The 24,926-nt window shown below is 43.9% G+C and overlaps 1 protein-coding gene across 5 annotated transcripts in view; it reads right to left on the bottom strand.

Annotated features, from left to right (window-relative positions):
• Gdpd4 (glycerophosphodiester phosphodiesterase domain containing 4) overlaps nt 1-24,926 on the bottom strand; it is a 129,720-nt gene that overhangs the window by 28,006 nt on the left and 76,788 nt on the right. For all 5 annotated transcript variants that reach the window (XM_006507611.1, NM_177696.3, XM_006507612.2 and 2 more), the window contains 5 exons: nt 23,197-23,418; nt 21,376-21,530; nt 17,260-17,407; nt 15,343-15,425; nt 6,711-6,760 (listed from right to left, as the gene is read on the bottom strand). In XM_006507611.1, coding sequence (XP_006507674.1) covers nt 6,711-6,760; nt 15,343-15,425; nt 17,260-17,407; nt 21,376-21,530; nt 23,197-23,418 — 658 coding nt within the window. The remainder of the gene's footprint in view (nt 1-6,710; nt 6,761-15,342; nt 15,426-17,259; nt 17,408-21,375; nt 21,531-23,196; nt 23,419-24,926) is intronic.

The raw sequence follows: 24,926 nt of genomic DNA, 5'->3' as shown, positions 1-24,926 counted from the left end.
ACAGTGAGTAGAAAATAAATCTAAAGTAGCTGCTGTTTTTAATAGTTCAAATACCTGGCCAGAAGATGTCAAAGAAGAAAGAGTTTGGTTTGGCTCATAGTTTGCAGGAGACAGTCTGTAGACTTATATTTTTCAAAATCTTACTTTAATTAGTGTTCTTAAATGCTTTTTCCTTCCTTCTAGCCCACCACCCGGCAGAGGGAGTGGTAAGGAAGGGTTAGTAGGGCAAAGGAGGATGTGCGCCTATTTAGAAATAGTTCTTTGAAGTGAATCCAGTCTGCTTTATCAGGATATCAGCAGTTTGGTTCACTCAAATCATCAGCTTTAGCTCAACCCATCACAAACACCATTCACTAATCAACAATTGCAGTTTGATCCAGAAAAAACTTCAGAGGCTCTGCCAATCAACCCGAGTCCACAGAAGTGGCAAGAAGCTGCTGGAACATCACCAGCGGTTCTTTGGTGACATTTCTCTCTATGAAGTCACAACAAATGATGATCAGAAAAGAGTGGCAAGGTGAACCAATACCACAAGGTATTGTCAGTGAAGACCAGTGTCAGCCAAACCCAACCATGACCAGAAAAGAATGACAAGGCAAACCAATACCATAAAAAGCCATCCACTGTCTGTCAGGTTATATTTATTACCCTTTCCAAATCTCGTGTTCTCTCAAGCCTCCATGCTAGCAAAAAAAAAAAAAATGTATGCCTTTTTTCCAGGCTGCTTCCAGAAAAACACTTTCGACGAAACATCTTCCCACATGTCTGCTTCAGCAAAAGCATCCTTCTCCTAATACAGTTTCCAGAAAAATATCCCACGCCACAACTGAGTCTCCAAAGAAACCAGAAATTTCCACTTCACAGTCCATCATAGCTGGGAAGACATGGCTAAGAGAGTATGAGGCAGATGGTCACACCAAGACCAAATTAAGGGAGAAGAGAGGATGGGTGCTGGTAGCCACCAGGCTTTCTACCCCCTTTCTCTGTTCTATCTTGACACCGAGCCCATGTTTAGGGGTGGGTTTTCCTCCTGGACTAAACCTGTCTAGAACTGTTCTCATAGGCACACCCTGATTGGCTCACCCTAGGTGTGCTTCGTAGGTGATTTTTAAATCCAGTCAAGTTGACAAGAACAATTAACTATCACACCTTACTAAGTTCTCTAAGAAGTAAACACCAACTTCCTTCCCTCCTTGCTGGATCTATTTAACCTCCTAAGTACAGATAGGTCTCAAACCTGGGAAAAATGACTAAGGTGCCTATTTCACACATCAAAGTGGGCCTGGCCACCAGGTTTCCCCAGCATCTCTCTCAGTCCCTACCTGTTTCAGGGCCCTCCTGGCTGGCATATCCTGTCCCTTACCCTAAATTTCTTCAGCCCAGTAGCTAGCCTGCCCTTTTTCCAGCTGCCTTTCCTCATATAATCCAGCCATTTTTGCTATGCAAGTCCTTTGGGCTTGTTTTGTCTACCCTTTTCCTTCCTGGTCTCTTGGTCTGGCTTTCCCCTCTCCCCTCTCATTTCTCATATAGCCTGGGTCAGAGTCAGGTTCAGGTTCACTCTGGACTCTCCCAGATGTCTCTTCCCCTGGCTATGCTCTTCCTTTTAACTACAATAAACCCCTTCTCCCACCATACCTAGGGGCAGCCTTACCCTTCCTTTTTATTTTATTTTTTTCATTTACCTGGTGCTGAAACCCGGAACCAGTCATGTCCTATCTTTATTATTGTTGTTGTTGTTGTTATTACTTCTTCTCCTTCTCCTCCTTCTCCTCTTATTTCTCCTCCTCCTCTTATTCTTTTTCATTCACCCAGTGCCAAATCCCAGGAGTGTCATAAGTGAGTTCCCTCTGAAGGGACTGGGCTACTCTGACCCACGCTGCTGACCTGACTCTCCTAAGGTAACGCATGGGTTACTTTTTCCGCTTGCTTGGCTACTGCCAACCACAGAGTTTGATTCCAAGTTCTAGAGCCTGATTCTTCCTCTGCTGCTACCCTCTGCTTGCTCCAACCATTTATCTCTCATAGCTCTGGGGTCTGGCCTGCTATGCCCTCCACACAGGCACCTACATGTTTCTCTGGCTCCTAAAGCCTGGTACACCTCTGGCCTGCTACAGCCAGGTGAACGTCTGCCTGTCTCCTCCTCACTCCTCTCTCCTTCTGTAATGGATAAGTGCCGCTACAGAGTTCCCTGCTTTGTCTACTTTAACTACAAAAGCCACACTAATGTGCCAGGAAGCTTCCTCTTGCCCCCAGTGGGCTCCAATCACAAGGACAAGGGATGCCTTTCCTCTGTGATTTGGAACATTTTCCCTCTATCAAGTTTACCATTCCACTTGGGGATGCCCAGATGGAAATTCTTGTCACAACAAAACTTTATCCACCTTAGCTTAGCTAGCTTTTTCTTGAAATTTTTTTCTGAATAAACATTTTCTATCTGAAGGGGGGTGATTAGGACATGATTGCTCCTAGGAATGTTTGAAGAGAAGGTTTATTGTCAATATGAGGGGGAAACCAACAAGAGCATAGACCTCAAAATGCTAATAGGTACAGCAAGCGGAGGTTGATTGAAGAGTTATATGTCCTTTTGCCAGAAATAAGGAAAATAACTCCTTTCAACAAGTAGCCACTATCTTCTTAAATCCCTGAGGGAATCCTGGCTTTTGTCTAAATGCCAGATGCTGGGGAAAAGAAATTTCTTGAGGCCTATTACTATCCTTTCCTAGCCATCTACCTTTATCATTTCCCATTTGAACTCAATTGTGATCTAACTATTGTTGGCATCAGAGGCTAGACTGCAGCCAAGCATTTCAGGCCCTACAGTGTTCTTTATGCACTCTCCAACATACACCACCCACAACTGAAACCCAACAAATCACTTTCTGCCCCCACAGGCATGGGAGACACTCTGCCCTGGACCCAGATGCCTGGTTCAATTATGGCACCTGCAGCTTTTGCTTGCGTCCTCACTGGCTGAACAGGACACCTACCACGAAAAATTTCAATTCTCTTTAACTTCTTTTGGTTTTCCCTGGTACAAAGTAGGTACCAAATAACGTAACACATGAGCAAACAAACACCTGTTCTAGAAATCTCCTAGGGATATGCGCTTAGACATCTACAGTCTGTGGTGAAAGATTGCTGGGCTTAGCCTGACCTTGCTAGGGGTGGAATGGCATGGTTCCTGACCCTAGAATAGGGCCAACAGGGCAGAGGCCTCCACGAGTGTCCATGACTGCTGTAAGCATAAGGCTTCTTTGTATAATAATGTTTATATTTTCACATTCCTCTGAGTAAAGTCCTCCCTGTTAATGACTCCATGATAATTACAGACAGCATTGAGTCCAGGAGGCAAAGGTGTGGTAATGTCTCAGCATTAGGACCTTCAGGATAGCCCTTAAGACTGTGGGAAAAAACTCTGAAAACACCAGTTATATATTTATTTTTTCTCAACTGTGCAAAATATAAGGATATAATATGAATTATATGATGGGCTTCATGAATCTAAAAGAACAAAAGCAGCTGTGCTGTGAGCCAACTCATCAGAAAGATACTAAGGACGGAGATAAAAGATTTAGGGAATGGTGATTGCAGTAGATTCCACTCAGCTATGCTTTCTGTTTATGCTTACAAAGACAGGCAGATTCCTGAGTTCAAGGTCAGCCTGGAACTGAGCAAATTAAGGTCCAGGTTGGAATGGGAATTTCAGTGAAGGGTCCCACCCAGATATCTTATTGTCTGTGCTTGTGCTTGCTGTCTCTTCCTAAGAATTAGGGGACTGGTGAATTAGCATCATGGGATGCTGATCAAAAGGGAACCTGGGCAAAGACATAATTGATATGTAAAAATAAAAGACTGGGCTTTTTGGTCTGCAAGAAATGAGCTATCCAGAGAATTTTTATTATAGCAAGAGAAAGCTGTCTAGAGAAAGCTGTACACAGAGAGCAGTCTAAAAAGCTGTCTTAAGAAGAACACACACACACACACACACACACACAGAGAGAGAGAGAGAGAGAGAGAGAGAGAGAGAGAGAGAGAGAGAGAGAGAGAGAGAGAGGTTAGCACAGTCTGGAAAGCTGTCTCGCACAGAACATAGGTCACCAACTTGGACCCACAATTTGACTTCGAGTCATTTGTTTCACTGTTCTCATGAATCCGTCTCTCAGAACCCCTCTCTCAGCCAAGGCTGATCTTTGGTAGGGCTGGAGAGATGGTTCAGCTGTTAAAGGCCAAGTTGGACCCAGCAAGGGTTCTCCTAACCTATGCTAGTCTATATAGTTCTGTCCCTTGGTGTCTATAGGGGACTGGTTCTGAAATTCCTTAGGAAAACAAAATCTGCAGATATACATCTCCTCTGTAAGATTCATATAAACCTGTGCACACCTTCCCATAGATTTTACATCATTTTTAGATGATCTGTAATGATGTAAATGCTGTATAGATAGGTACACTGTGTTGTTTAGGAAATTCAAACCTGTGCCTCATAATGATGTTTCAGTTGCCATGAACTGAACACCTGATACTGGTCACAAAGAGTCACAGCAGAACTGAAAACTCTTATTTAGTGACACTGCTACCATCTTGAGTTAGAGCACAGTGTAGCTAGTACACATTTGTAGGGATGCCAGTTATATAACAGGTATATTTTATAATTTATGACCATGATAAAAGGTGACTGCATTATGATTTTTATGTATTTTATTGTTATTTTCATATGCTACTTAAAAGGGGGATTTTTAAACTCAAGAACATAGAACTCAAGAACTTAGACATCAATAAACCAAATAACCCAATTAAAAAAATAAGATGCCCTACTATACCTCTACCACAGGGACACTTACTCAACTATGTTCACAGCAGCTTTATTCATAATAGCCAGAAACTGCAAAAAACCTAGATATCCCTCAGCTGAAGAGTAGATAAAGAAAATGTGGTACATATACACAATGGAATACTATTCAGCTATTAAAAACAAAGACATCACGAAATTAGCAGTCAAATGGATGGAACTTGAGAATATCAACCTGAGTGAGGTAACGAAGACCCTGAAAGACACGTATGGTTATGTACTCATTTATAAGTGAGCATTAGCCATAAAGAGCAGGATAAACACACTACAATCCACAGACCCTAAGAAATTGGGTAATAAGGAGGACCCAAGGAAGGATGTACGAATCTCCAAAGGGGAAACAAAACACAGTCATCAGAGGTGGATGGAGAGAGGGAACTGGGTGGAAGAGAGGATTAGGAGGGTGATGGGGATGGCAATCAGGTGCGTGGGGGGCAGGAGAGCGCTTGGAGTGAGAAATCAGTGAGGGGCGTCTCTGAGACTAGCTGGAGATCTGGGATGGGAGAGACTATGAGGGCGACTCTACCTGAGATTCCTACCAGCAGAGGATATAGAAACTGAAGTGGCCACCTCCTGTAGCCAGTCAAGACTTCTAGTGGAAGGATGGGGACAACAACACACCCACAAAACCTTCAACCCCAAATTTGTCCTACCTACAAGATGCACAGGGATAAAGATGGAGCAGAGACTGAAGAATAGCCAACCAATGACTGCCCAACTTGAGACCCATCCCAAGGGAGAGAACCAACCTCTGACACTAATACTCTGCTATGCTTGCAGAGAGGAACCTAGCATAACTGTCTCCTGAGAGGCTTCATTTAGGAGCTTATAAAAACAAATGCAGAGACCCATAGCCAAACATCAGGAGGAGCTCAGGGAGTCTTCTTGAAGAGTGGGGGACAAAATTGAGCAAATTAGAGATGTCAAGAAAACCACAAGAAGACCTACAATGCCAACTAACCTGAGTCTATGGGGGCTCACAGAGACTGAACCATCAACCAAAGAGCACACAGGGGCTGAACCTAGGCCCCCACATTTGTAGCAGATGTGCAGCTTGGTCTTCATGTGAGTCCCCTAACAACTGGAGTGGGGGCTGTCTCTGACTCTGTTGCCTGCCATCGAATCCCCTTCCCCTACCTTGATTGCCTGATCAGGCCTCAATAGTAGAGGGAGTAGAGGAGGGAGGGGGCTATGATTGGGATTAATATAAATAAAAATAACTAAATTATGAGATAAAAAGGGTTTCTATAAAACAAAAGATCTTGCAAGGCAGCTTTCATGTTGTCAAGTCTCTAGACTATATCATTTGCTCATGTGCTTTATTTAATATCATACTGCTCCAATCATTATGGCCCTAGGAGCAATGCTCTTTCACACACACACACACACACACACACACACACACACACACACACACTCTCACACACTCACAGAGAAAGAGAGAGACAGAGACAGAGAGACAGAGACAGAGGTGTACAGTAACTGTGCTCTGTGGTGTTTGCACAATGATAAAATCAGGTAAGCAAGCATTTTTTTTGGAAAGCACCACTTTTCTGCAGTGATAAGGACTGACCACAAGAATAGAGCTGTTATGCATTTCATAGCCAGCACATCTTACAGGGCCTAACTACATGATTCATATCAGCAACAACATAACTTCTGTTTCCACTGGTGCTTGGTTGCGTTTGCAGATGGGAACTCAAGGACAAGGGGACTGACTAAATGTTTCTGCTTCTCCCTGACCCCCAACCTTCAGTCTCCACACACCCTCAGCTTTCAGCAGAGATATGAAGAGCAGGCCCTGTCTTCTCGAGACAATGGGGAAGGACAAAGAGGAAGGAATGAGCAAGGCCTTTGACCTTACCTGAAGATGCAGCAGCTTCAAGCCACCTTTCTCTTTTAATCTCTTTTATCCTGCAAGGAAACAGACCATGTATCAGCTTTCAGGCCTCTTTTAAACAGCATTGTGGCCAGAAGAGATGCATTATCCAGCCAGGCTCTCACCTGAGAGGAGGGCCTGTGCTTCCTCCCTTTAAAGGTTAAGTCACCAATCAGAATGATGGATGTAGAGAACCACAGTCTACCCAAACTTACATCCTTCTTCTAGGCTGTTAGTTCTCTCTCTCATCTTAAAATCACAATCCTGGCGATGCAGAGATGACTCAGTGGCCAACTCTGAGCACTGGCTGCCTTTCCGGAGGACCTTGATTCCCAGCACCACGCTGGTGGCTCACAACCCATCAGTAATTCCAGTTCTGGGAATCTGGCACCAACTTCTGGCTTCTGTGGGCATGAGGCACTTAACGAGGTGCACAGACAGACATGCAGCCAAAACAACCACACACAGGGAATAGTAAAAACAAAAGAAAACAGAAAAAAATCCCCCCCAAACAAAACAAAACAAACAAAAACAAATAAAACCAAAACCCTGTAGCATTTGTCCTGCAAGGATTTTTAAATGTCCTTTTCTGGGCAGACATAAAAAAGGAGTATGATTAGCAAAGGGAGATGCTAGAGGGGAGGAGGCAAGGGTGATGAGAGTGATGGGAGGGAGGCTTGTGGAGGGGAGATGGGGAAAGGGGGCAACATTTGAAATATAAATAAATAAAATAATCAATAGAAAAAAAGAAAAAGAGAAAAGAAGAAATCTTTGGGGGGTGGTGGTGGAAGGAGTATGGTCCAGAATGAGAAAGCATATTTTTTCCTCAACGTCACCCAGCAACTAAAATGCAAAGCCAGGGACACACCCCAGTCTTCTTGGCCTATGTACCCGTTCTGTCCATTCTTCCCAGGAGGGGAGATGGAGGCCCTTGTTTGGACAGCTACAATCTCAGGCCTTTCTCAACAGATCACACTGAATTCATAGTACATTTCTGACTGGACTTCAGTGAAAGTCCTTGTGGGAAGCCGCCCCCACATTCGCCGTCACAAGATGGCGCTGACAGCTGTGTTCTAAGTGGTAAACAAATAATCTGCGCATGTGCCAAGGGTATTTCTCCACCCCATGTACTCTGCCTTCCCCGTGGCAACAACTCGGCCATGGGCTGCAGCCAATCAGGGAGTGATACGTCCTAGGCGAAGGATAACTCTCCTAAATAGGGACGGGGTTTCGCTTTCGTTTTTTGGGTTTGAGGCTTGCACTCTTGCTCCTAAAGATGTAAGCAATAAAGTTTGCCGCAGAAGATTCTGGTTTGTTGTGTTCTTCCTGGCCGGTCGTGAGAACGCGTGTAAGAGTTGGTGCCGAGAACCCGGGAAGAGAAAACCCGGGACGGAAACTACCATCACCGGCGCAAGGAAGATCCCTCATTCCGGAACCAGAACTGCGGGTCACGGTCATAAAGGTTCCCGTAAAACAGACTGTTGAGAAGGATTCAACTGCGTGAATTCAGAACTCTTCAGCTGGGGAACAGGGTACCCGTAAGTATAGCTTTACAAGGTAAGTCTGGCCTTGAACTTTCTAACGAAGTTCAAGACAGTCTATCAGAAGTAAAGTGGGAAATAGCTTTACAAGGTATGTTTGACCTTGAACTTTTTCTAGTGTTAGGAGCCCTTTTGTTCTTTTTCACATGTTATCAAGTGATTAAGATAGGGCTGAAAATTCTGGATGAAGTTCAGGGCAGTCTATCAGAAGTAAAGCGGGGAGAGAGAGTAGGAGCAAAGAGGAAATATGGTACACAAAATAAGTATACAGGCCTTTCCAAGGGTCTTGAACCTGAGGAAAAGTTTAGGTCAGGTAAGAATACCTGGGGAGAGATTAGAAGGAAGGAAAAGAAAAAAGAAAAGAAAAAAGATCAATTAGAGAAGCCAGCTCTTAGTAGCTCTGAATCAGATGACGAATTCTCCTCTGAAGAAACAGACTGGGAAGAAGAAGCAGCTCGTTATGAGAGAGAAAAGTGCCAGCCAGATAAAATGCGAGCTAATTGGTCAAGAAAAAAGCCAAAAGCGGCTGGCGAAGGCCAGTTTACTGCTTGGCCTCCGGGCAGTCGGCTTCAAGGTGCACTTCCGCCCTATGCGGAGCCCCCGCCCTGCGTAGTGTGTCAGCCCTGCGCAGAGAGACAATGCGCAGAGAGACAATGCGCAGAGAGGCAATGCGCAGACTCATTCATTCCCAGAGAGGAACAAAGGAAAATACAACAGGCATTTCCGGTCTTTGAAGGAGCCGAGGGTGGGCGTGTCCACGCTCCGGTAGAATATGTGCAGATTAAAGAGCTTGCCGAGTCGGTCCGTAAATATGGAACCAATGCTAATTTTACCTTGGTGCAGTTAGACAGGCTTGCCGGCATGGCACTAACTCCTGCTGACTGGCAAACGATTGTAAAAGCCGCTCTCCCTAGTATGGGCAAATATATGGAATGGAGAGCTCTTTGGCATGAGGCTGCACAAGCACAGGCCCGAGCAAACGCAGCTGCTTTGACTCCAGAGCAGAGAGATTGGACTTTTGACTTGTTAACGGGTCAGGGAGCTTATTCTGCTGATCAGACAAACTACCATTGGGGAGCTTATGCCCAAATTTCCTCCACGGCTATTAGGGCCTGGAAGGCGCTCTCCCGAGCAGGTGAAGCCACTGGACAACTAACAAAGATCGTCCAGGGACCTCAGGAGTCATTCTCAGATTTTGTGGCCAGAATGACAGAGGCAGCAGAGCGTATTTTTGGAGATTCAGAGCAAGCCGCACCTCTGGTAGAACAGCTCATTTATGAGCAAGCCACAAAGGAGTGCCGAGCGGCCATAGCCCCAAGAAAGAACAAAGGCTTACAAGACTGGCTCAGGGTTTGTCGAGAGCTTGGGGGACCTCTCACCAATGCAGGTTTAGCGGCCGCCATCCTTCAATCCCAAAACCGCTCCATGGGCAGAAATGATCAGAGGACATGTTTTAACTGCGGAAAGCCTGGGCATCTTAAGAAAGATTGCAGAGCTCCAGATAAACAGGGGGGGACTCTCACTCTTTGCTCTAAGTGTGGCAAGGGTTATCATAGAGCCGACCAGTGTCGCTCTGTGAGGGATATAAATGGCAGACTCCTTCCCCCGCCTGATAGTCAATCAGCTGATGTGCCAAAAAACGGGTCATCGGGCCCTCGGTCCCAGGGCCCTCAAAGATATGGGAACCGGTTTGTCAGGACCCAGGAAGCAGTCAGAGAGGCGACCCAGGAAGACCCACAAGGGTGGACCTGCGTGCCGCCTCCGACTTCCTATTAATGCCTCAAATGAGTATTCAGCCGGTGCCAGTGGAGCCTATACCATCCTTGCCCCCGGGAACCATGGGCCTTATTCTCGGCCGGGGTTCACTCACCTTGCAGGCTTAGTAGTCCACCCTGGAGTTATGGATTGTCAACATTCCCCTGAAATACAGGTCCTGTGCTCAAGCCCTAAGGGCGTTTTTTCTATTAGTAAAGGAGATAGGATAGCTCAGCGGCTGCTCCTCCCTGATAATACCAGGGAGAAATTTGCAGGACCTGAGAGAAAGAAAATGGGCTCCTCAGGAAATGATTCTGCCTATTTGGTTGTATCTTTGAATGATAGACCTAAGCTCCGCCTTAAGATCAACGGAAAAGAGTTTGAAGGCATCCTTGATACCGGAGCAGATAAAAGTATAATTTCTACACATTGGTGGCCCAAAGCATGGCCCACCACAGAGTCATCTCATTCATTACAGGGCCTAGGTAATCATGTCCCACTATAAGCTCCATTGCCTTGACGTGGGAATCTTCTGAAGGGCAGCAAGGGAAATTCATACCTTATGTGCTCCCACTCCCGGTTAACCTCTGGGGAAGGGATGTTATGCAGCATTTGGGCCTTATTTTGTCCAATGAAAACGCCCCATCGAGAGGGTATTCAGCTAAAGCAAAAAATATCATGGCAAAGATGGGTTATAAAGAAGGAAAAGGGTTAGGACATCAAGAACAGGGAAGGATAGAGCCCATCTCACCTAATGGAAACCAAGACAGACAGGGTCTGGGTTTTCCCTAGAGGCCATTGGGGCAGCACGACCCATACCATGGAAAACAGAGGATCCAGTGTGGGTTCCTCAATGGCCCCTATCCTCTGAAAAACTGGAAGCTGTGATTCAACTGGTAGAGGAACAATTAAAACTAGGCCATATTGAACCCTCTACCTCACCTTGGAATACTCCAATTTTTGTAATTAAGAAAAAGTCAGGAAAGTGGAGACTGCTCCATGACCTCAGAGCCATTAATGAGCAAATGAACTTATTTGGCCCGGTACAGAGGGGTCTCCCTGTACTTTCCGCCTTACCACGTGGCTGGAATTTAATTATTATAGATATTAAAGATTGTTTCTTTTCTATACCTTTGTGTCCAAGGGATAGGCCCAGATTTGCCTTCACCATCCCCTCTATTAATCACATGGAACCTGATAAGAGGTATCAATGGAAGGTCTTACCACAGGGAATGTCCAATAGTCCTACAATGTGCCAACTTTATGTGCAAGAAGCTCTTTTGCCAGTGAGGGAACAATTCCCCTCTTTAATTTTGCTCCTTTACATGGATGACATCCTCCTGTGCCATAAAAACCTTACCATGCTACAAAAGGCATATCCTTTTCTACTTAAAACTTTAAGTCAGTGGGGTTTACAGATAGCCACAGAAAAAGTCCAAATTTCTGATACAGGACAATTCTTGGGCTCTGTGGTGTTCCCAGATAAGATTGTGCCCCAAAAGGTAGAGATAAGAAGCGATCACCTCCATACCTTAAATGATTTTCAAAAGCTGTTGGGAGATATTAATTGGCTCAGACCTTTTTTAAAGATTCCTTCCGCTGAGTTAAGGCCTTTGTTTGGTATTTTAGAAGGAGATCCTCATATCTCCTCCCCTAGGGCTCTTACTCTAGCTGCTAACCAGGCCTTACAAAAGGTGGAGAATGCCTTACAGAATGCACAATTACAACGTATTGAGGATTCGCAGCCTTTCAGTTTGTGTGTCCTTAAGACAGCACAATTGCCAACCGCAGTTTTGTGGCAGAATGGGCCATTGTTGTGGATCCATCCAAACGTATCCCCAGCTAAAATAATAGATTGGTATCCTGATGCAATTGCACAGCTTGCCCTTAAAGGCCTAAAAGCAGCAATCACCCACTTTGGGCGAAGTCCATATCTTTTAATTGTACCTTATACCGCTGCACAGGTTCAAACCTTGGCAGCCACATCTAATGATTGGGCAGTTTTAGTTACCTCCTTTTCAGGACAAATAGATAACCATTATCCAAAACATCCAATTTTACAGTTTGCCCAAAATCAATCTGTTGTGTTTCCACAAATAACAGTAAGAAACCCACTTAAAAATGGGATTGTGGTATATACTGATGGATCAAAAACTGGCATAGGTGCCTATGTGGCTAATGGTAAAGTGGTATCCAAACAATATAATGAAAATTCACCTCAAGTGGTAGAATGTTTAGTGGTTTTAGAAGTTTTTAAAACCTTTTTAGAACCCCTTAATATTGTGTCAGATTCCTGTTATGTGGTTAATGCAGTAAATCTTTTAGAAGTGGCTGGAGTGATTAAGCCTTCCAGTAGAGTTGCCAATATTTTTCAGCAGATACAATTAGTTTTGTTATCTAGAAGATTTCCTGTTTATATTACTCATGTTAGAGCCCATTCAGGCCTACCTGGCCCCATGGCTCTGGGAAATGATTTGGCAGATAAGGCCACTAAAGTGGTGGCTGCTGCCCTATCATCCCCGGTAGAGGCTGCAAGAAATTTTCATAACAATTTTCATGTGACGGCTGAAACATTACGCAGTCGTTTCTCCTTGACAAGAAAAGAAGCCCGTGACATTGTTACTCAATGTCAAAGCTGCTGTGAGTTCTTGCCAGTTCCTCATGTGGGAATTAACCCACGTGGTATTCGACCTCTACAGGTCTGGCAAATGGATGTTACACATGTTTCTTCCTTTGGAAAACTTCAATATCTCCATGTGTCCATTGACACATGTTCTGGCATCATGTTTGCTTCTCCGTTAACCGGAGAAAAAGCCTCACACGTGATTCAACATTGCCTTGAGGCATGGAGTGCTTGGGGGAAACCCAAACTCCTTAAGACTGATAATGGACCAGCTTATACATCTCAAAAATTCCAGCAGTTCTGCCGTCAGATGGACGTGACCCACCTGACTGGACTTCCATACAACCCTCAAGGACAGGGTATTGTTGAGCGTGCGCATCGCACCCTCAAATCCTATCTATTAAAACAGAAGAGGGGAATCGAGACTCTACCCCGAGTACCAAGAGTGTCTGTGTCTATGGCACTCTTTACACTCAATTTTTTAAATATTGATGCTCATGGCCATACTGCGGCTGAACATCATTGTTCAGAGCCAGATAGGCCCAATGAGATGGTTAAATGGAAAAATGTCCTTGATAATAAATGGTATGGCCCGGATCCTATTTTGATAAGATCCAGGGGAGCTATTTGTGTTTTCCCACAGAATGAAGACAACCCATTTTGGATACCAGAAAGACTCACCCGAAAAATCCAGACTGACCAAGGGAATACTGATGTCCCTCGTCTTGGTGATGTCCAGGGCGTCAATAATAAAGAGAGAGCAGCGTTGGGGGATAATGTCGACATTTCCACTCCCAATGCCGGTGATGTATGATGCTCAAGTATTCCCCTGCTTTTTTACCACTAACTAGGAACTGGGTTTGGCCTTGATTCAGACAGCCTTGGCTCTGTCTGGACAGGTCCAGACGACTGACACCATTAACACTTTGTCAGCCTCAGTGACTACAGTCATAGATAAACAGGCCTCAGCTAATGTCAAGATACAGGGTGGTCTCATGCTGGTTAATCAACTCATAGATCTTGTCCAGAAACAACTAGATGTATTATGGCAAATAGCTCAGCTGGGATGTGAACAAAAGTTTCCGGGATTGTGTGTTACTTCCATTCAGTATGAGAAATTTACTAGGGCAGCTAATTTGTCAAAAAGTCTTTTTCAGTATATGTTACAGAATTGGACGGCTGAATTTGAACAGATCCTTCGGGAATTGAGACTTCAGGTCAACTCCACGCGCTTGGACCTGTCCCTGACCAAAGGATTACCCAATTGGATCTCCTCAGCATTTTCCTTCTTTAAAGAATGGGTGGGATTGATATTATTTGGAGATACACTTTGCTGTGGATTAGTGTTGCTTCTCTGGTTGGTCTGTAAGCTTAAGGCCCAAACTTAGGAGAGACAAGGTGGTTATTGCCCAGGCGCTTGCAGCTCTAGAACATGGTGCTTCCCCTGATTTATGGTTATCTATGCTTAAGCAATAGGTCGCTGGCCACTCAGCTCTTGCACACCACGAGGCTAGTCTCATTGCACGGGATAGAGTGAGTGTGCTTCAGCAGCCCGAGAGAGTTGCACGGCTAAGCACTGCAGTAGAAGGGCTCTGCGGCATATATGAGCCTATTCTAGGGAGACATGTCATCTTTCAAGAAGGTTGAGTGTCCAAGTGTCCTTCTCTCCAGGTAAAACGACACGGGAGCAGGTCAGGGTTGCTCTGGGTAAAAGCCTGTGAGCCTAAGAGCTAATCCTGTACATGGCTCCTTTACCTGCACACTGGGGATTTGACCTCTATCTCCACTCTCATTAATATGGGTGGCCTATTGCTCTTATTAATAGAAAAGGGGGAACTGTGGGAAGCCGCCCCCACATTCGCCATCACAAGATGGCGCTGACAGCTGTGTTCTAAGTGGTAAACAAATAATCTGCGCATGTGCCAAGGGTATTTCTCCACCCCATGTACTCTGCCTTCCCCGTGGCAACAACTCGGCCATGGGCTGCAGCCAATCAGGGAGTGATACGTCCTAGGCGAAGGATAACTCTCCTAAATAGGGACGGGGTTTCGCTTTCGTTTTTTGGGTTTGAGGCTTGCACTCTTGCTCCTAAAGATGTAAGCAATAAAGTTTGCCGCAGAAGATTCTGGTTTGTTGTGTTCTTCCTGGCCGGTCGTGAGAACGCGTGTAAGAAGTCCTTATTTGAAAAGGGTGTGTGGTGGTTTAAATATGCTTGGCCCAGGGGAAGTGAAACTATCAGGAGGTGTGGCTTTCTTGGAGAGGGAGTTGTGCCTTGTTGGGGGAAGTGAGTCACTGCATGTGTGTGTGTGTATGGGGATGGACTTTGAGGTCCAATGCTCAAGCTCTGCCCAGTACAGAGAGAGATATAGAACTCTCAGCTCCTTCTCCAGCACCAAGTCTCCTGGATGCTGCCATCCTTCATGAGGACAATGGACTGGCCCTCTGGAACTGTAAGCCAGCCCCAGTGAAATGCTGTCCTTTTTCCTTGGTCATGGTGCCTCTTTGCAGTAATGAAACCCTAAGACAGGGGGTGAGGGAGTAAGCTGCAGGCAGAAGGAAATGAGAGGCTGATATTCCAGCCCACTTTGCCATGGGAGGTATCAGAAGAAAACAACCTTTTCTTCAATCCTCTGTAAGAACCCACTTATTACTTTTATTTAGAGGAATTGTTCATTTAGAATTCTAAGTACATACTTACCAGTTATAGCAAAAGACAAAACCAATGATAACCGCAGAAGCAATATCCAAGAAAAGCCACATGAACATGTAGAATCCTGGTGTCTGCAAAACATGAACCAACCGAAGGTGGATCGCTCTATAGCAGAATGTTTGAAAGTCCCTTGCCCCTCTACTTGGGCTGAGGCCCATAGGAAGTGGGGCCAGGTGAGACTACCTGCAGCTATTCTAACAGTCATCCGCATACATACTGGGGATATGTAAGATATACAGGGTGCCACACTCTCCCTCTCCCTTGACTCTCAAGGCAGATATCTGTGGGAATTGCAGACAAGTCACACCAAGCCTGTCCTGGACCCAGGACTCCAGTCCAGGTTATCTGACATCTTGTGCTCTCTCTCTATAACATGGCCTCCAGTATCTAGTTACTACCATATAGTTCTGGGAAGCCATTCATAATGCAACTGTCTATGAACTAGTACCTGGGCACTACTAGTCTGAATCAACATTCTTCACAGAAATGCTGAATTATATGTAGAATTACATGTAATTTGACTCACACACCCACTCCTCCAGACTCTACCAAGATCAGCTCTTTCCCCAGCACTTTGGGAACTCTGACTCCTGCACTGATTCACATGGATTTTCTAATCTCTGGTTTGATTTTCTTCCTCTACTCCATTGCTCCTTCCCAGTGTTATTCTTGTTGCTACAGAAACTGGTGTTTTTTTAGTCTTTCTTAAGCTTTTCTTCCCAGTGCTTAACTTTCAAGGGAGCGAAATTAAGCTTTTCTTTTAAAATATTTACTTTATTCGTATCACAAGTGTCACACATACAGGTGTCTCCAGAATCCAGAGGGAGGCACTGAATTCCCTAGAACTTGACTTCTGGACAGTTGTAAGGTGCCTGATATTGGCACTGGGGATCGAACTTAGGTCCTTTAGAAGAACAGCAAGCACTCTTAACTGGTCCATCTTTCCAATTCCTAGACTGTTTCCTAGTAGGAATAGTGGAGTGTGTCTATAGTCCCAGCCACTTGGAAGACTAAGGCGGAGAACGACTTGAGGCCAAGAGTTTGAGGCTAGCATGAGTGGCACATGGAGATTATTTTACTATAACCTGTTTTCTGTTGCATGCTGCTCAGTCAAATCATTCTAGGCAAACAAGAAACCCAGGCTCTGTTGCAGTAACTGGCTAGCCACAGCTCTATCCATAGGTACTAAGCGACTGGATTTAGCAGTGGCTGCAAACCAGGTGTTCACCAAGTCCCATCAGGGCGCTGGCTCGCTCATTTAAGAGCATTGTATTCAAGAAACAGTTTTCACTTGGCAGAGAAAAGACTCTGGCTTTCTTCCCATAATAATATACCCTATGAGTGTTGTTGCTGCCATAGGGCTAGTGTGTGAGTGTGACTCTGTGTGTGTGTGTGTGTGTGTGTGTGTGTGTGTGTGTGTGTGTGTGTGAGTGTGACTCTGTGTGTGTGTGTGTGTGTGTGTGTGTGTGAGTGTGACTCTGTGTGTGTGTGTGTGTGTGAGTGTGACTCTGTGTGTGTGTGTGTGTGTGTGTGAGTGTGACTCTGTGTGTGTGTGTGTGTGTGTGAGTGTGACTCTGTGTGTGTGTGTGTGTGAATGTGCTTGCACATGCTTAAGCCTGCAATAGAGTTAGACCTCTCATTCAGAGAACATGGACCAAGACACCTGTGAGCTCCAGTTTTCTATTGGGATAATAAAAATAATCTCCAATGAGATTACACTGTAGCATGTAAGTGCACTGTAAAGATTCAACAAATAAAGAACCCGAAAGAATTTGGATGGCAAGGGAGAAGGCACATTTCCATTACTCACAGATCTCTGTATTCTGACGTAGCTTAACGGGGGACTACGAGGGCTGGGAGAGCGCAATCACACCAGGCTTAGCATGATCTAGACAAGCAGCTCACCATGAAGAAGAGAGGGCGACTGAGCTGATTTAGGAGCTCAATGTTGTCTGTGGTCACAGAGTTGATACTAGAACACCAGGCCAGTGAGAAGAGCCAAGGCTCATTGATAACATACACATGGATGTAGATTTTAGCTTCCTTATAATCTCTGGAACAACAAACAGAGCCCACAGAGGGTTTCAGCTCAGGTGTATTCTCAATAACTAAAGGGCAACAACCACATTTGTGAAAAGCTACTGCTTAAATCATCAGACAAACAGCCTGTCAAAAGACAGCTTCCGATTCGCTGAGACCGAATGGGCTCCTGCTGTACCATAGAATTCTGGTGAATTAAACATCTTACGGGGGATGCGGCAAGACAAAGAAAATGGAAAGAGAAAAAGAGAAAGATTGGGGGCAGAGGGAAGGTGGACAACGACAGGCACAAAATCCTTTACAGCATTTACAAATCTTCCCGCCACAGCCAGTTTCAAACTATAACTGAGAAAACCAGTTTGCGGAGGAGTATGAGGCTCCTGAATGGCTGCTTCTACAAGCCATTCACTGCCTGGCACCTTGGGCGTGTGGGTCCCATGAGGTTCTATCCCAGCACCGGCCGCCCTGACTTGGATCACCTGCTCACTTACCATTTTCTGTTTGACTGAAATCGAGTTACAGCACAAAGTACTGTGGTCCCACCGGGCTTTGTGTGTGTGTGTGTGTGTGTGTGTGTGTGTGTGTATCCAGACCTAGATGAGAACCTGGTTCTATAAGTGTAAGTATCAGTTGAGAGAACAAAGCAAACACCAGCGTGGTGACCATTTTAACACTTACATATCATGAGTTTTGCAGTATTTTTTAAAGTAAGGATTGGGTGGGAGAAAACAAACCCAGCTGTCTATAAGGCACTAAGTCAGTGGACGCCTCAGCCTGAACTGTGGAGAAGGAGGAGAGTAAGCACAGGACTCGCAAAGCAAGGCCAGTGTCATGGAAGAACTCCAGTGCTGAGAAAGCACACCAAGTGCCCCTCTGCTGCTGTTCAGCCTGTGGGCTGAGATCAAGTGGGAGTGTTTGCCCAAGAGCTTTCAAACCCTGATCCAGTAGTCACATAGGAAAGTCCAAGTCTGCCATACACTAGAATGGCAAGCTCTGTGTTTCGGGGCAGACTTAAGATAATAACCATGCCTTTCTACAGGAGGTGCTGCCAATTTCTTGCTCACAGGTGAGAACTGCCTCTAAGTTCTACAGGTCATGTAAAGAGAAACTCAGAATTTGTAGGGAAAAGGTGAAAATGGCTTCTTTGTACTATTTAAAACTATAACTCAAATTCAATGTTTTAAAATATGAATAAGGGTGGTAGAAACTATAATTAAAAACATAATACCCTTAAGAATTACCTCAAAGAAAATGAAATACTTTGGTATGAATTTAAGGAAGCATTAAGGATGTAACCCTGAAAATGTAGAAATAGTGATGAAAGCAAGCAAAGAAACCAAGGCAACAGAGTGGTGCTCACTCCCAGATTGGAGAGGGTCAGGGCAGAGTTGCCAGCTATTCCCAAGCTGATCTGTAAGATCAACGTGAGTCCTAGAGAAGGCAAACAAAGGTCTGTTTACACAGTTAGGCCACCTGATCCAAAACACACGTGCAAAGGCACAGCTCCAGGAAAAGCGAATCTTAGGTGGAGCGGAGGGAGTGTCAGAGTCTCACTCCATAGCGCAAGGCGGTCTTGAACTCACTATGTAGCCCAGGCTGGCCCTGACAATCCTCAGTCTCCCATATGCCGAGGAAAACATACTTCAGTCTGGAAAAATAATAATTAATTAATTAACGGAATTAATCACCATCCTCAGGAGTGAAGCTACATGTAATCAGGACAGCAAGGTATCAGAGCAAGGACAGACACACCAGTCAGTGGTCCTGAATAGAAACTCTGGAAAAGGACCTACATACATTTGCTCAAATAACCTGTGACAAAGTTGTCCAAGCAAGTGAGTGGAACAGTAGATTTCAACAAACGTCACCAATTTAGAAGGCCAGAGGCCCTCTCCCAGAAGAACATTAAAATCTCAATCATACCTCAGGCTGGGTGTAAAAATGAGCTCAGGGTGATTTGTAGGCTTGAGTACATAATGTAACAATATAAACCTTATGGAAATCATAGAAGAAAAGAACTCTGCCCGCTCTTGAGTTGAGCAAAAAGTTCTTAGAGTAGAGCTAAACGCTCACTTCCTTAAAGGGAGAACTCATATGCCAGCCTCGTCAAAACGGAAACACTGCTCTTGCTTTGAGGAGACCTTGTGCCCTGTGAAGAAGATGCCACAGTAAGTAAGTCACAGACCAGGGGAGTGTGCTCTCTTTTATAAAGATTTGGATTTACTTATGTGTGGGTGTGCCTGAAATTATTGTGCAAGCACGCAAGGACTCTAAAAGAAGGCATCAAATCCCCTGGAGCTCCAGTTATGGGTGGTTCCGAGCCTCCCAGCATGGTGCTGGGAGCTCTGGGTACTCCACTGAGCTATCCCTCCAGTCCCAGGAAAATGCTTTCAAACCCTGTCTAACAACGGGTAAAAAGAATTCTCAAGCCCGGCGTGGTGGCGCATGCCTTTAATCCCAGCACTCGGGAGGCAGAGGCAGGTGGATTTCTGAGTTCGAGGCCAGCCTGGTCTACAGAGTGAGTTCCAGGACAGCCAGGGCTACACAGAGAAACCCTGTCTCGAAAAAAAAAAAAAAAAAAAGAAGAAGAAGAAAGAAAGAAAAGGAATTTCAATGAAGAAAATTATGAGTAAGTAAACACAGCATCATTAGCCTTTAGAGAATATGTTTAAACAAACTGATGTTAACACATGCCTATCAGAAGAGATAAGATTAAAAAGTGACAACACCAAACATTACCACAGATGCAGAAACTCTGGGTCATGGTGTTGGCAGGAATGTAAAAGGTTACAGTCTTCCTGGAAAAGTCTGGTGGCTTTTCATAAAGCTTTCAATTACTATACCTAGGGATTTGAAATCTGAGGCATCTTTTCCCTGAAATAAACATATTTGCATGAAAGCCCATATGCAAACAGATGGAAATAATCAGATGTCTTTCTGCTAGTAACTGATTAAACAAACTTTGGTATACACACCATTGAACACTATTCAGCAATAAAATGGAATAAATTATAAATAAATGCCCTGGATAGAACTTAAGAGAATTACAACGATGAGTGAAAAGTAAACCAGTCCCCAAATAATATGAGTTTGCTCATTCTTGATATACACATTATAGACATTTTTCTGGGGGTTAAGATTTTCGATGAAGGGGAAAGGATGGAAGGAGAGTAGCTGTTGAAAGACAGTTATCAACAGATGCTGGTGACAACAGTTCATGGAGTTGTGTTCACTCCCAGCTTCACTGCGCCATTGTTCACAATGGCCAAGATAAGGAATCAACCCAAGTATCTACCAACAGATTCATAAAACTGATTAAGAAATGGATTAAGAAAATATGGTACTTATATGCAATGGAATACTACTCAGTATTTAAAAAAAGAAATTCTGTTAGCTGTCTCAATATGGTGATCCTGGAAAACACTATACTGCATGAAATGAGCCAGAGGTAGAAAGACAGATATTGTATGACTGCACTTAAATATGGAATCTTAAATAGTCAACCTTACAAAAGTGTAGAGTAAAATTGTAAACCAAGCATGTAAAAATGGTGGACAGGTTGGGGAGATGGCTCAGCTGGTCAAAGTACACTCTTCCATAGGACTCTGGTTCAAATCCCAGCAACCACATGGAGGCTCACAGTCATCTTATAACTCCAGTTCCAGGGGATCTTACACCCTCGCCTAGCCTCTGTGGGTTTTGTACATATGCACATACACACACCAGGGAAACACACACATAAAATAATAGATGGACCTTTAAAATAAGTATTAAGTGGTAAGGAATTAAAATACAAAGAAGAGCATCATCTACACATCATAAATGCTAATTAACCAAAGAAGGGAGGCAGAAAAAGCAACGAGAAAGCAGAGGAGTCAAAGATGATAGAAAACCAGCTAAAGGGATGAAAGGAAGCTAAGTGGAACTGATATTTTGTGAATGTTACATGATGCATGTCAAGAGCAGGGGTAAAACACTTACCTTAACCCAGCGTAGAACAATCTCTTATAGTCAACATTTATTATAGTAATATTATGTTTTGTAAGGTCTTTAATGGACCATAAACGGCCCACGTGCTGAAAACCAGGAGCCATGAACCTGACATAGTCTCTATCAAAACCCGGCAACCAAAATATCTGCAGGAAGAAACAGACAGTGGATGGTGGATGTTCAACTCTCCTGATACAAACAGCCCAGGAAGAATGAAAGGGCGAGCCTCCATTCCAGCACTGGGAGTAGTCTATAGGAAGCAGAGAAAGAGTCTAGCCCTTGGTGAAGCAATCAAATTAGTTATATTGTCTAATAAACTCTTAAAAATGGGGAAGGCTGCTGTGGAATTAAGTTTTCCCCCAGACCTTTCCATCCTCCAGTTAACAGTAAGTAAAGGGGCCAAGCATACAGAAAGAGTCATACAAAAAAAGAGATTGAGGGCTAGAGATGTAGCTCAGTGGTAGAGCACCTTCCTAGTATTTGCAGGACCATAAATTAGATACTTAACAGAGAAAAAAATATTGGTAGATATGAACATAAAAGTACTATATCCTAGTTTTTGATGCCAAAAGCCATACTTGAGAGGAGTTACATAGGTGTTTCTTGGCAACAGAGATGCTGCTCTGACTCAGCTGTGGAAAGAACTCCATTTGCAAGGAGATACATAAGTGTTTTACTCATAACACTGTTGTATTTTGAGAAATTAAGTGATTTGAAAAATAACTGCAAATATAGAGTGATTCTAGAAGAAGAAACCAAAACCAAACTAGGAGCAAAACTTTACTCAACGAAGACCCAGCAGTCTTTCTGTGTCATTCTTTAAAACCAATGCTCTCAAAGCTGCACTGTCATGAAGACCATGGCTGTACTGTCATGTTAGGCCTATGTTGAGCACTGGGTAGACCACCTCAGTGTTATTATATACATTATTATATTTTGGTGTGATCCTAGGATTGAACACATGGTCCCAAGCATGCTAGGCAAGAGTTCTATTGGTGAGCTATATCCCCAGTCCTCTTAAATTTTTTTTTTTAATTTTGAGGCAAGGTCTTGCTAAGTTGTATAAATTGGCCTTGAATTTATTCTACATCCATGCAAACTTTAAACATGCCATCGTCTGACCTCAGCATCCAGAGTAGCTGAAATTACAGTTATGTATGACCGGGCCTGGCTTATATACATTATTCTTTTTTTTTCTTGCACATGTATGCATGTGTAGCATGCATAAGTGAATGTTCACATGTACACAAATGTACACATGTGCACATGCACATGTGTGTGCATACACGTAGAGGCCAAAGGTTGACACGAGATATCTTCTTCTTTGGTTCCCATTTTATTTTTGAGACAGGGTCTCTCACTGAACCTGGAGTTTGCCAATTCCAGTTAATCTAGCTAGCAGTCTTGCCCTGCCCTGTCTCTGCCTCCTCAGTGCTGGGATTACAGTGGCTGCTGTGCCTGTGCAGCTTCTACAAGGGTTCTGAATATCCAAACCCCACCTTCATGCTTGTGAGTAAGTGGTTCATGCACTGAGCCATCTCCTCAACTCCTAAACCATTCTTTAGCAATGCGCTAATATTAGATTTGGTTTAAAATAGGAAACAGTCTCAATATTTTTCCCTATTGGGAGCATTTTAACTGGATCATTCTCAAATTGCCTTCTGTAGCTGTATAAACAATAATTTCCATTTTCACAGGAAACGATATCACTTACTGATCTCAGAGGGGACTTATGTGGTAGTTAATTCAACTACACCCCTGAGCAGGCTACCCCCCTCCCAGCCACTGCCATGAACACGAAGACACACGTACCAGACGCTGCTCGATCTTAGAGTCAAGGATGACCTTTACCACCCTTCGGACAAAAGTGTTTCTGAGAGGATGTCCTGGTCGAGGGCCGAACAGATCAAATATCACAATCTTCTGTTCCCGTTTTGCAAGTGCCAATAACTCAGACAGCTGTGGGATTGACTGGTTGCCTGCTCTTCTTTTGTCAGCCTCTGATAGAGGTTTCATGCCAAAAAATGGCTTATGCTAAAAATAAACGTATCAAAGAAAACATTGGTTCTGGTCAAGCACTGCCAGGTTTCCTGCTCTGTGGGTCTGCTTCCACATTGCTTCCACGAGGGACCACCCAACTCACTATGCCTTCTGACGTGCAAGGGGATTCGATGTCATCCTCACTGGTGAGCCAAGGGTTTGGAATGATTTCTTTGGTATCCTAGACTTCTTATACATGTACCAACATGTAGTTTAGACTGGCTTCAAACTTATAATCCTCCTGCCTCAACCTCCTGACTGCTGCTATTATAGATTTGTGGTACATATCTATAATCCTGTCTCAAAAAATAAGGTAGAAACCAGGCGTGGTGGTGCACACCTTTAATCCCAGCACTTGGGAAGCAGAGGCAGGTGGATTTCTGAGTTCAAGGCCAGCCTGGTCTACAGAGTGAGTTCCAGGACAGCCAGGGCTACACAGAGAAACCTTGTCTCGAAAAACCAAAAAAAAGAAAAAAAAAAAGAAAAAAAAAAGAAAAAAAGAAAGGTAGAGAGAAATTTAAGGAAGATGTCCAACATCAACCTCCAGTCTACACACACACACACACACACACACACACACACACACACACACACACACACACACAAATATCCTCTTCAACACATGCACCTATACCTACACACTTTTCCACACAAATAGACATGTCTAAACACACACGAAAAACAATGAAAATGAATTGTGTGTACTTATGATGTATAACAGTTTTTATTTGTTTGTTTGCTTGGTTTTACAGTGCTGAAGATAAAACCTAAGACCTTATGTATGCTAGGCCTTTGTTTTACCACTGAGCTACATGCCCAGTCCCAACAGGCTGTTTTGAAATATGTCTGCATCATGTAATGGATAAATCAAACTAATTAACCTTTGCTTTATCACACATGATATTTTTGTGTGATGAGAATGCTTAAATTGTGTCCTAGTATTATTATTTCAGGAATTATTATGTTTTAAAATTACAGTTAGCACATAGCAAAGCAAGCTCTTGAAATCATTCTTTCTGTCTAGATGAAATTTTGTATGCTTTGACCAACATCTCCCTATCATCCCATTAGCACCACCAGTTGTGTAGTAATCACGATTTTATTTTCTGTCTTTATCAGGAAAACCTTCTTAGGTTCCACACATTATTGAAACTAGCATCTGTCACTATGTACCAGGCTTATCTCACTTAGCATGATGCCCTGCAAGGTGAGCCATGCTATTTCAGATGACATAATTTCTTTATCTTTTAGGGCTAAATATAAATAGTATCCCAGCCACTGATGGATGCATGTTAATTTCATGTTTTCTATCACATATAATAATGATCCTAAGGTCATGAGATGTGGCTATCTTCACCCTTGTTAGTTATATCCTATTGTCTTTGGATGTTCTTTTCTCATAGGCTTCAGCCATTGGTTCCTTTGGTTTTCAGTTGTGGGAGTTTATCTCATCCAACCTTCAAGTTCAGAGATTCTTTTCCAGCCTGTCCAGTCCTCTAACA

This window comes from Mus musculus, chromosome 7 (assembly GCF_000001635.26).
Source record: "Mus musculus strain C57BL/6J chromosome 7, GRCm38.p6 C57BL/6J".
NCBI classification, from domain to species: domain Eukaryota; kingdom Metazoa; phylum Chordata; class Mammalia; order Rodentia; family Muridae; genus Mus; species Mus musculus.
This window is presented reverse-complemented; position numbering and strand designations above follow the sequence as displayed.